Source organism: Erpetoichthys calabaricus, chromosome 4, assembly GCF_900747795.2.
Source record: "Erpetoichthys calabaricus chromosome 4, fErpCal1.3, whole genome shotgun sequence".
NCBI classification, from domain to species: Eukaryota; Metazoa; Chordata; class Cladistia; order Polypteriformes; family Polypteridae; genus Erpetoichthys; species Erpetoichthys calabaricus.
Window position 1 is genome coordinate 263,499,164 of NC_041397.2, and position 12,614 is coordinate 263,511,777.

General features: G+C 38.6%; 1 protein-coding gene across 1 annotated transcript in view; it reads left to right on the forward strand.

Annotated features, from left to right (window-relative positions):
- LOC114650839 (T-cell surface antigen CD2-like) overlaps positions 1 to 12,614 on the forward strand; it is a 50,702-nt gene that overhangs the window by 21,558 nt on the left and 16,530 nt on the right. Inside the window, exon 2 of the mRNA XM_028800726.2 lies at positions 10,122 to 10,406. Within this exon, the coding sequence (XP_028656559.1) occupies positions 10,122 to 10,406 (285 nt within the window). The remainder of the gene's footprint in view (positions 1 to 10,121; positions 10,407 to 12,614) is intronic.

Sequence of the window (12,614 nt, forward strand, 5' to 3'; positions counted from 1 at the left end):
TCATACAAGGGACCCTATTGGCAGATGGCTGAGAAGCTACCCAACCAGAGCGCGTATTACGTATTAAATAAAACTCCTCAAATATATTGTGAGCACGGGGGCTGTTCGCACCCCTAGAGGATACGGCCACTCCTCAAAAAACACTGAAAGATTACCTTCACATTGCTCTCTTCCTTGCTGGGCTTACATATGGCTGCTTTGTCAAGCGATACGCTTCCCGCACTGTGCTTTGCTTACTTAAAAGATCAAACAGCACGTATTGATTTTTGATTGTTTGCTTTTCTCTCTCTCTCTCTCTTGCTCTGACATTCTCTGCTCCTGACGGAGGGGGTGTGAGCAGGGGGGCTGTTCGCACACCTAGACGATACGGACGCTCGTCTAAAAATGCTGAAAGATTACCTTCACGTTGCTCCCTTCTGTGCAGCTGCTTTGTCAAGCAACATGCTTCCCGCACGGTTCTTCGCATACTTAAAAGCTCGAAGGGCACGTATTGATTTTTGATTATTTGTTTTTTTCTGTCTCTCTCTCTCTCTCTCCAACATTCTCTGCTCCTGACGGAGGGGATGTGAGCAGAGGGGCTGTTCGCACACTGGCCTAGAGGATACGGACGCTCCTCTAAAAAATGCTGAGACTACCTTCACATTGCTCCCTTCCTAGCAGCTGCTTTGTCCGGCAGTGCTTCGCATACTTAAAAGCCAAACAGCCCTATTGATTTTTGTTTGCTTTTTTTCTCTCTCTATCTCTGACATTCTCTGCTCCTGATGCGCACTCCTTTGAAGAGGAAGATTTGTTTGCATTCTTTTAATTAACTGTCATGTCTGTCTTGTCATGGAGCACATTTAAACTTTTGAAAAAGAGACAAATGTTTGTTTGCAGTGTTTGAATAAAGTTCCTGTCTCTCTACAACCTCCTGTGTTTCTGTGCAAATCTGTAACCCAAGCATGACAATATAAAAATAACCATATAAACATATGGTTTCTACTTCGCGGATTTTCACCTTTAGCTGGAGGGTGGTCTGGAACGCAACCCCCGCGATAGAGGAGGGATTACTGTATGTCCAAACATGGAATCAATATTCAATGCGATATTGAAGAAACGTTAATTTAAAAAATTGTTTTTACTGAGGATTTACAGTAAAAGTGTAATTTAAAAAAGTATTTGCGTGTTAATTTCAAAGCCAAATAGAACGAAAATGTATAACGCAACGAATGCCTCTAACGCAACATGAAACATAATTTTCTTTTAATTTATTACATTTTACTATTTTTTACTATGGTTAATTACTCGCTGTAATGTAAAATAGTTAGGTCTATTATGCATATGTAACAATTCCCATGAAAATAACAATCTGTTTAAATTGTACATCTGCTTCCCCATACGCGAGCGGCAGAGCCGTGAAGTGGCTCGCACTAAGCACCTGCCCGGGGGTGGGTGAGCAAAGCAAACAGGGGGCAGAGCCCCCTAGTTGTGCAGAAATTTCAAAATGAACTTGAAGAGTATGTTGGAAGGAAGCATTGAATTGCTTGATAGCAGTGGGCAGAAAGAATCCCCAGAGGCTCTCTCTAGCACACAGTAGTGGAATGAGCCTGTGGGTAAAAGTTGTACAAGTGAGCGTCTACTGCAGATGATGAAGGGGGTTTTTCATAATGGAATCCAGTTTTTCTACCATCCTTTTTTTCCTACAACAGCTTTCCAGTCTATGTGCCTGACAGAATATTACTTTAAACTTAACACCAACATCCATATACTGTACTGGCTTTAGTCCAGATGTGACTTTACAAGTAGTATTAGCCTCAAAAACAAATGTATAAACAGTAATGGCATTTAATCTTATGTCCAGTTTCTGTTGTCTCAAGAGACAGTGATGAAGCTTTTTCATAGAGTCTTCAGGGCCTTCAGAGAATTTTAGTGGCACATGTGTAAGAAGATGCAATTGTTTCTTGTTTAGGTTTGTCTCTTGGTTTGATCACACTGTGTTGTACTGCAGTTATAGCCTTCAAAGTTTCACTCATTGGTCCGTCTCTAACTAGCATAAAATATGTCTGCTTGGAGTAAATGATCAGTTCATGCTTTTGTTCAGAAACACAAATGCATTGTTATTATATATGGTCTCTTGTGCTCATGTATCTCATTGGCCTTCAGTGAATCTGCACTCAAAGCAGCACCCACACACCGTTTCATTCAGATATCTACCAGCAGTGCCATGTTGAATCATCTGAATAACTATCAGATGGTTCTCTTTTTTTGTACTTGCTGTTGCTGAAGCATATTTAAGTAATGTGTTGTTAGTCATCACTTGTCTGTGTCTTTTTCTGTATTTAGGTACACCTATTAACTGCTGTCATAGATGTAAAGTTTATGAGATACTTTTTAATGTATTGTATGACTAGTCAAGCCCATAGCACGCATAAACCATGCTGATTCTAGAGTCATGTATTGCAAAGACTTCAGCTAATTACAAAGAATTATACCCAGGATAGGGAATATGAACCTGAAGTAGCAGAGGTGTTGTTTTGGAGAAACTATCACTTCTTCCAGAATTTATTGTTGTGGTGTGATCAAAGCTGTAAGCAGCCAAGATAATTAAAGCAAATTAATTTTTCTGTGCTTACATTCACTTTAATGCACAAACACGTATAATACATGTGTTCATACAGAGTTTGCTTTATATGAATGTGTACATGGAGGCATGATGCAGTATGTAACATCAGTAATACACACTAAGCTATCAAGTAGGCCATACTGATTGATATAGAAGTACAGGACATACATACTTATCAAGTCAGTAAAACTCTTGCAAAAACAAATAGATTTTTATTTTCACTTATTTTTGCCTCACAGATGACCTTTAAGCTTGGAGCCCATAACTGACTTATGTTGTATCTGATTGATACAGAGGTGTCGGACATACCTACTTGCCTACCCAGTAAAACTGACGTATAAAGGAATTGATCTGAAACTGAAAAAATAAGAAGACAGTTTATTTTTACAGAAGTACTGTATATATTGATGCATGAAATAAGGTTATTGTCAGCATGAATGTCAAGCTTCACTTTTGTAAATATACCATTTCATTAGAATGAAAATAGTACATTTAAATCCTGAATAGTTATAATTTTAAAAACAGTATGTGGTTTGAAAAAGTGAAAGTATTTGTTATGCCCATGCTCCTAAACAAACCCCAGAAATCAATTTAGCTAGTGAAAAATTGCTCTGGCACTCAGAGGAACAATGAATTAAAACCTCAAAATGTGAATTTCCCCTTGGGATTAATAAAGTATCTATCTATCTATCTATCTATCTATCTATCTATCTATCTATCTATCTATCTATCTATCTATCTATCTATCTATCTAATGTCATAGAGGTGTTTGAGAACCCCTTCTGTTGGCAATTTACTCTCCTCTGTTCTTACCTCTGCCATCTTTAGCTTGTCCTGCAAGCAATGAAAAAAACCCTAACCCCTAACCATAACCCAGTTGTAAAGCATTTCTGTAAAATTAAACACAGGTACATAAGCAAAACAAGCACAAAAAAGTAATTGCTGAACTCTTTGTAGCAAGGCTGTACCTGCAAAGGCTACAACAAATGTAGCACATTTTGTCAGATGAGTCCAGAAATTTGCACAGGTTTGCACTTATGAAATTCCTCTTATCTACTAGTCCTGGGGAACCACTGTGGTTACAGGTTTTTGTTCCAACTAACATCTTTTTTTAAATTGATTCCTAGCCTAATTAAGAGAACTGTAATTTCCCAGTTTCTGTGTTTTGGGGTCAATATATAAATTACAAAACCAAGGTTGGTAAATTTATATTAAAATATACTAAGCAGTTTTACAGGGATTGTGTATGTTTTTTTTTTCTTTTTAACAATATTTTCATCCTGAATTTCATTCTGCTTTTCCAGGTTCTGATTATTTAGTAGTTATCAGGTCTGATGCTGAATATAGTTACAGGCTTCCATCATTCAGTGTTGTTTACTTGGGTGTCTGCTCTGCTTGTTTTTAATTGTCATGATTAGAATACAACGAAGGGAGCAAACTACACACAAATAGAGCAGAATAGGAAAAAAGAGAGAGTTATGTATTTAAAGCTATAGCAAAAAGAGAAATATTTCTAAATGTCTTATAAATGTAAAAATCATACTGTTGTGCTTTTCTGAATTCAGAATAAGAAAAGAAAAAGAAAAGCTAATTAAATTAGATCAATTATAGTAAATTACAATCACTGATTGTGTATTTGGTTGGAACAAATACTTGGAGCCACAGTGGGTCCCCACAACCGAGTTTGGGAACCACTGTATTAGTGAGCTGATGCAACCTTTCTTGTGACTTCAATTACCACTGGCAGAGGAAAGTTGTCCATTACCTTCTCTTGTCATTTCAAGGCTGTCTAACATTTCTTTTGTTTACCTGTATTCCTGTCTCTTGGAATTACCAACCCAATCTTTTCAAGGGGTTATATGAGAAAGTGGATCTGATATCCTTGGGTTTCTTTTGTTGCCAGAACATTATTTTTGTAATTTCAGAATAGTCATTCATTTTTGAGCAGTTGACTTTAACTTCAGCTTCCGACATTGTAATAGAGACCATATGCACAAAGGAATATGATTTTACATTCTTTAAATAAAGAAATTACTTATTTTAGGCATTCAGATAGTGGCAGTTTTTTTTTCACCAAACCTGAATGAATTTACTGTTATGATTTCAGGACTAAAAGTACAGAAAAGAAGCCTGAATACTTTAAAAGAGGCCTTAGGCCAACAATTTCAAAAACAGAGTGAAGAACTGGCATACCAGTTTATTTTGATTTATTTAAGAATTCTTAAATACAAAAAGAATTGTTTTTAAAGTTTCCAAAATACAAACCAGAAAATTCAAATTTTCAAAATTCAAAAATGCAAAAATTATCCATCCATCCATTTTCTAAACTTACTTTATCCTAAGCAGGGATGCAGAGATGCTGAATTCTATTCCAGTAAGCAGAGGGCACAAGACAGGAACAATACATGCATTGGGACTACATCAGGACCTTCTATGTGACTGATTGTGATGTCCTATATGCCAACAGCCATTAAACTGCCCCTTTCCCAGTGCATCAATAGCCATGACTGAGGATGGACCAAGGCGAGACAGTAAATAATCTTGTGGCTTACTTGTCAAAGCAGTACCAGTGTTTGTTCAAATGTTCAAAATATAAAATGCATTAAAATGTACAAAACATGCAATTATAAGGTCATTAAATGTGCTATTTAATAAAATACTAAAGTCTCTGTGTCCAGTCCTCCTGAGCAGTCTGATTAGTCAGCTTGACTGTGGTGATGTGACGAAAAAGGAATTGTGAGCATGAGACGTGAGGCGAGTAAAGATGTATGACGCATGGTAAGAGCGTTGCCTTTAAATACAGCAAGTATAAAACTGGACAGGTAGTGAAAAAAACACCTCAAAAATAATAACAGAGTCTGTGGAGCAGGTTTTATGAGAATGTGCTTTAGAGAAGGAGTGCAGTTTAAGAGACATTCACACACATAAACACAGAGGGAAAGGCGCTGAAGGAAGATGAAGGGCATGAAATCGCAAATATTTTATATTTAATCTATTACCTGTCTTCTACAGGTACCGTGGCTAGTACATAAATAATCCATCATGCCGTCAAAAAACTATTTCAGTGTTCAAGGGTGTTTGAAATTATTAATCCAATAAATAGATTTAAAATCTAACTATAAGGTAAAAATCAGAAACGTTCCCACAGATGCAACTTGCTACATCCTCCTTGTTTCTCCAATCCACCACCTCAGTTGGTGCCCACAGACTCACAGCTAACACCTCCCTTGGTCAACACAGCTCCTAGAGGGCCTTGCCCGCTCCTGGATGCCGCTACATTAGGACCCCATCCTTCTTTCAACTCCCTCCCAACAGCGAGGACATTCATCTTTCAGACCTTCTACAGTCCTCTGCCTTTCTCTCCAGTAACTAATCAACAGCACAAATACTATTCACTCTGTTTATCTTTGCACACTCAACGTTCACTTTACCTGTTTCTTTCTTTGTTTTTTCTTGTTCCCTCTTATTCTACAAATCACACTGAGCTGGTGCTTTCTGAGTGCCGCAATGTTTTCAGCCTGCAATCAGTGTTAGAACATGCCAGCATGTGAGTGCCTCACACCAATAAATGCTAAAGTAGTGTGCTACCACTAAAAAGAATTACACAAATCAAACTACACCAATACACAAATCCTGTTTCTCATCTTACAACACCGGCATCAACAATTTATGTCAATAGGCAAATAAAGCAGGTTTCTTTAGTCACAACCTCTGTTCTTTAACACTAGATTGTAGGTACTGATATGAAATTAAAGCGGAATGAATAATCGCAGGGTGTGGTGGTGGTTACCAGAATTAAAGACAGAAAAATGGGAAAGACTTCAAGTGAAGAGAGCAAGGGCTTACCCTTTGTATTCTTGATCTGCTGCGTGTCACAGTATTTAAAGGTCTGACTAGTTTCTTCTTTGGCATAGCACATTATTTGCAATTTCAGTTAACACTCAGTAACAATGACACCATTGATTTTGCTTTCATGTCATTATTATACTGTTAACATGCTGAATTTAGCATCATCACATAATTTAGATTGTATTTTGTTAGTAATTTGACCTGTACGTAGGGTGGACACAGTAGTACACAGAAATACAACTGAGCCACATTGGTGTTGGTTTGTAAAAATGTCATGAACAGTTTATTAAGGTTGCCGAAGTAAACAATGGAGATGCTAGCTGACCTTGGCCTGCTAAGCGTTGCAAGCCACGAGACCACGGCATGACTCAGAGCGAATGTACAACAGAGGCAAACATGGAAGCGCGATGAGAGGAAACAGAAATGCGGCAAGAGTGACTGCAATCATGGTAGGATGAAGACTAAGCCAAATTGACCATCACTGCTGACTATTCCCTTAGCGAAATGTCCACTCCATTGATAACAAGCTGGATTATGTCAGTCTTCATTGTAGCACTCAGCGTGAATTGAGGAACTGCTACGCTTTTGTTTTCACGGAAACATGGCTTTATGAGAACATCCCAGATTCTGCCATCCAGCTAGATGGGCTAACCATCTTCTGAGCAAACAAATTGAGCTGTGCTGTAAGATTCAAAGGGGAGGTTAGTGTGTCTATATCAATAAGGACTGGTGTTCTAATGCAATAATCATCTCGAGTCACTGCTCAGCACTGGTGGAAATCCAATCAGAGAGATGCAGGCAATTCTATCTGCAGAGAGAATTTTCTGTGGTGATTGTTGTTGTGATGTACTTGCTTTAGGGGAGTTATAGAGAGTGTGCTGACCAGTTCTATCACAGTGTGGTAAGGAAACTCGAATGCAGCTGACCACGAGTCACTACAGAGGATCATTAAGATGCCTGAGAACATCATTGGAGTGTCCATTACAGCCATATAGGAGACAAATAACACTTGTAGTTTAAGTAGGACGCCAAGCATTGCAGCTGACCCCACCCACCCTGCACTGTAGCTATCTAGTAGATGGTATGACAGCATTCGCGCTAGATCATCTAGATTGTGCAACAGTTTTTTTCCACATGGCGTACGACTCCTCAACACTCTTACACCCCCACTTCCTGCTGCAGAACTGTCAACTCTGAATTATGGTCTAAAACTATCTACATCCCTCTGAAATGCCTAAGTCAATGCACACTTCACTTTATATCTGCTATCTGTTATATGTATGAGGAATGTTCAAAAGTTTACACACTTTTGTTTACTGTATTTATTAAGAATTTCAAAAACAAATTACATCACTTTACTACATAGTCACCTTCCTTTGCGGTGCAATTTTCTCAGTGTCGTACCAACTTTTTAATGCCATCATCAAAAAATGTTTTTGGTTGAGCGCGTAGCTACTGATGCGCCACTGCTTTCACATCATCATCACATGAAAATCTGGTCATGGCTGTATCTAGATGTCCAGAGTGCTCTGCATCCGTCACACTAGTATGGCCATTTCAATCATAGATGACTCTATGAGAGAGAACTTTATCCCCATACTAAGCACACATGCAGAGATGAATTTGTGCTCCTGGCACACCTTCTGCCCACAAAAAGTGTATGACAGAAAGCTGTTCCTCTTTGGTGCAATTTATAAGTTTCAAAGCCATTTTCACCACAGGGTGACAACTCTTATACTAAACTGCAAGGGCAGCTGGCTTGCCAGACAGAACTAGTCAAATGACACTCTCAGACACAACCAATTACTACTCCTGCCACCGTCACCGTTTCCAATGAAAATATAAAAGTGCAGAAACTTTTTGAACGTCTCTTGTATTATCAGCCAAATTTGCACATTTTAAAATATAATGTTGTTACTACTAAACTGCTACTGTTACCGACCTCAGGCTTAGGGGAATCTGGGCCAGGTACAAGTCACTGTTGCTACAGGATGTAGCCACAGCAATATGGTGTAAAGCATAAAAGAAACAGACAGCAGTCCCAAGTCTCAGACCATACTTCTCTGTTCTCTTCTTCCTTTATTCTCCTTTTCCCAGAAATATATATATGCTTCAATTTCTGCATAGATGAACATGGTAATCAGTGTAAACAATGGTGCAAGCCAGTTTACTCTGTATAACAAATAGTGTAAACACATTTACTTTGAGTATTTGATTAGAAACCAATGTCCCCAGAACTCATTAATTTTCCAAGGTTTCAGACAGTTCTGTATCCCCACATTGTGTGTAGATAAGATACTAAATCAAAGCAGTCTGACTATTCAAAGCAGGTGACTCTTTAGCAAGACAGGTAAATATTTATGTCCTGTAGATAGCCATCAGAAATAACCTGTAGCAGAATTTTCAAGAAATTCTGCCTTTTCTTTAAAACACTGGTTTGTATCCCATTACACTAAGCAACACACCGAAATGTCATTTTCTTTAGAATACTGAATTCCAGCCCATTACACTACCAGCCTAGCTTACTGAATTACTAAACTGTCTCTTATTGTCAATTACTGCAATTGCACTACTGTATATGTTGCTTGTGTGTACACATTGATTTACTGCCCAGTATCTTGTCTACTGCAGTATATGTTGTATTGTGTTATATGTTGTATACACTGTCTTGTCATGTTATGTGTTGTTTGTTTTGCACTGTGGAACTGAAGGCACGCAATTTCATCCCACCCTGTACGTTGACAATAAAAAGACACTTGAACTTGAACTTTAGTAAAATAGCACGTAAAAGAAAGTTTCATTTTATTTAAGCACCTAATTTAAGCAATTGCCATTTGATAAAGAGTTGACTAAGAGTTGCCTCCATGCTGAGAGGACCAAGAGAGCAAGTGTGGCCAGAGCATTACCTCAGCCAGGAACTAGATGGCAGCCCCCCTAGGTTGCAGCGGTGCCTTCGACTCCCGTAGGGCTCCATGGGAGTTGGAGTTGGGTTCAGCCCTGTTGGGATCCACGGGCACAGCCAGGGTGTGCTGCAGCAGGAACTCCTGAGCCCTTTTTGGCAGTTCTTCCACCACACCCGGAAGTGCTGTCAGAAAGTAGGTCATCAAGCACCTGGACCACTTCTGGGTGCAGTATAAAAGGAGCCAGCAGCCACTACTCAAGAAGCCAGAGTCAGGAGGAGGAAGATGAAGCTTGACCAGAAGATTGGTGGAGAAGGAAGAGTATTGTTGTGTGTTGTGCTGGGACTGTGCTGTACTTGTGGGAAACGGGGGAAGTGTTTCCCACAAGGTAAAAAATAAAAATTGTGTGTGCCTTGAACTTGTGTCCCACACTTCTCTGTGTCGGGTTAAGGTGGCGGTACCAGCCTGGTGGTCCACAGTGTTTACAAAGTGAATCTTAGTACCAGCCTGGTGGTCCACAGTGTTTACAAAGTGAATCTTATAAGGTGATGCATACTACAATACCACAAACAAACACATTGCACTTATTAACTAATATGTTATTCAAAAAGACACAGAAATAATACTTGTTTATGAAAAAAAATGTTTTATTATGGTCTTTTAAAATAAATGTTCCTCATTTGATGCTTTAATTTGTTATTTACTGTATCACAGCTAAACTTCTTATTAACACTTTAACTTATTTTAATTTTCTTCTTTTCAATTGCTAGGGTCTGAAACTGACAAAACTGAAGAAAAGTATGTTGAAGTAGGCCAATCAGTTGAGCTGAAAAATCCCCACCAAAATACTGAAGACATTGCGTGGAAGAAAGATGGACAAGTTTGTAAAATGAAAAGTGGAAAATCCATTGGAAACTGTGACTTTGGCAGTATTGGGAGTGATGGATCACTTACTGTGAAAAACATTAAAAAAATAATGGAGGATGATTATATTTTGCATAATTTTAAAGATGGAAAACTTTTGCTAAAAGTAACATATAAATTACAAGTAGTAGGTAAGCTTTATACATGTTACTCACCTTTATATTTACAATTTCCACACATCTGTTTTGCTAGATTTTGATTGTTGAAAAATTCATTAGCATGGCATTATGCTTTACTAAAATGTCAGAAAATAATCCACTCTGGAAGGCTTTTAAATCATGATCTACTTTACTTATTTAGTAAAATGATTGAGAAGCTGGAGAAACGTTGTCAATGGAAAAATAGGCAATGGCTAGTAAAATGGTTAAAATCACAAAAGAGTGAGGAACATTTTGGTTGTTGGGACTTCATCAGGTGCGTATCTTGAATTGAGTATCTAGTAGGGCCCAATAGGTTTTTTCAGACCAATTGCGATTTTGATATTTGGGCAGCAAAGATTACCAAATACAGTGATCCCTCGCTATATCGCGCTTCGCCTTTCGCGGCTTCACTCCATCGCGGATTTTATATGTAAGCATATTTAAATATATATCGCGGATTTTTCGCTGCTTCGCGGGTTTCTGCGGACAATAGGTCTTTTAATTTCTGGTACATGCTTCCTCAGTTGGTTTGCCCAGTTGATTTCATACAAGGGACGCTATTGGCAGATGGCCGAGAAGCTATCCAGTTTACTTTCTCTCTCTCTCTCTCTCTCTCTTGCGCTGACGTAGGGGGGTGTGAGCAGGGGGGCTGTGTGCAGCTGCTTCCTGAAGGACATGCTGCACGGAGCTTCGCATACTTAAAAGCTCAAAGGGCACGTATTGATTTTTTTTATCTGTCTCTCTCTCTCTCTCTCTCTCTCTCTCTCTCTCTCTCTCTCTCTTTGTCTGCTCCTGACAGAGGGGGTGTGAGCTGCCGCCTTCAACAGCTTTGTACCGGCGGTGCTTCGCATACTTAAAAGCCAAAAAGCCCTATTGATTTTTTTTTTGACTGCTTGCTTTGCACTCCTTTGAAAAGGAAGATATGTTTGCATTCTTTTAATTGTGAGACAGAACTGTCATCTCTGTCTTGTCATGGAGCACAGTTTAAACTTTTGAAAAAGAGACAAATGTTTGTTTGCAGTGTTTGAATAACGTTCCTGTCTCTCTACAACCTCCTGTGTTTCTGCGCAAATCTGTGACCCAAGCATGACAATATAAAAATAACCATATAAACATATGGTTTCTACTTCGCGGATTTTCCTATTTCGCGGGTGGCTCTGGAACACAACCCCCGCGATGGAGGAGGGATTACTGTACAATGAAAAATTTTTTTCAAAGGTTTTGTTTCCTGAAAAACATTGGGTAATTATGACAAAAAGCTTTAAGGTGAACACAAATATACTTTCAGATTAATGGTTATCACGTTGGAATTTGGGGAAACATAATTAACTTTTACTGAATTTAACATGTCTAATCACTTAATGATACAAACACATTTCATTAGTTCAGTTGAGCTAAAAATATTCTGATGATGATTTTTGTTTTTACTTAGCTTCAGATACGTCTTATTTCAGTGTTCAATAGTCCACCAGCTGTGATTGATTTTATTTGCACTTATACTGATTTTCCTTTGTTGCAATGTCTTGTTGAAACCTTTCACCATGTGCCTCACTGACTGCGCCAAGATTATTATGGAAAAAGTGTGAATGCAAGAAATGAATCCTTAGTGACATGTTGCACTTCATGGCTTTGTATATTCGAAGCATGTTGTCAACCAGCTGGACAAAGTTTGGTGTTCAGTAGTTGCTAAAAAGATTCTCAACATTTTTGAATCCTTCAACATCTGTCCTCTGGTTCCACTACCAGATCTTCGAAACACCTGTCTGTTTTGTGGACTAACAGGAATAGCTCCCTTAATCTTGGCATGATGTATTTGTGGAAACATTTGTGTCTGATATCGACATCCTTTGCCTTCCTTGTTCATCATTTTCCAAGTTTTATAAGAAGAGGAGGCAACATATCTTCATTGGGTTGACATATAGTTTATGTGCCACACTTTTCTGCCCTGGTTACAAATGTGTAAATGCAGCCAGCTCCTTTTAATGTAACGAGACTCGGTAGCATGAATGTGCCATTCAAAACTGAAACAACAGACCTTGGCATAGACAAGTTACATTCCTAGTTAGAAGTTACACTACTTTTGATCCCCACAGATGTCCCAGTTGCAGTTCTTCCTGTATAAACTTCATTAACTGGAACAGGTTCAGGAATATCATCCCAGTCACATAGGTTGATGGCTTATCTCACGGCTTACACAGG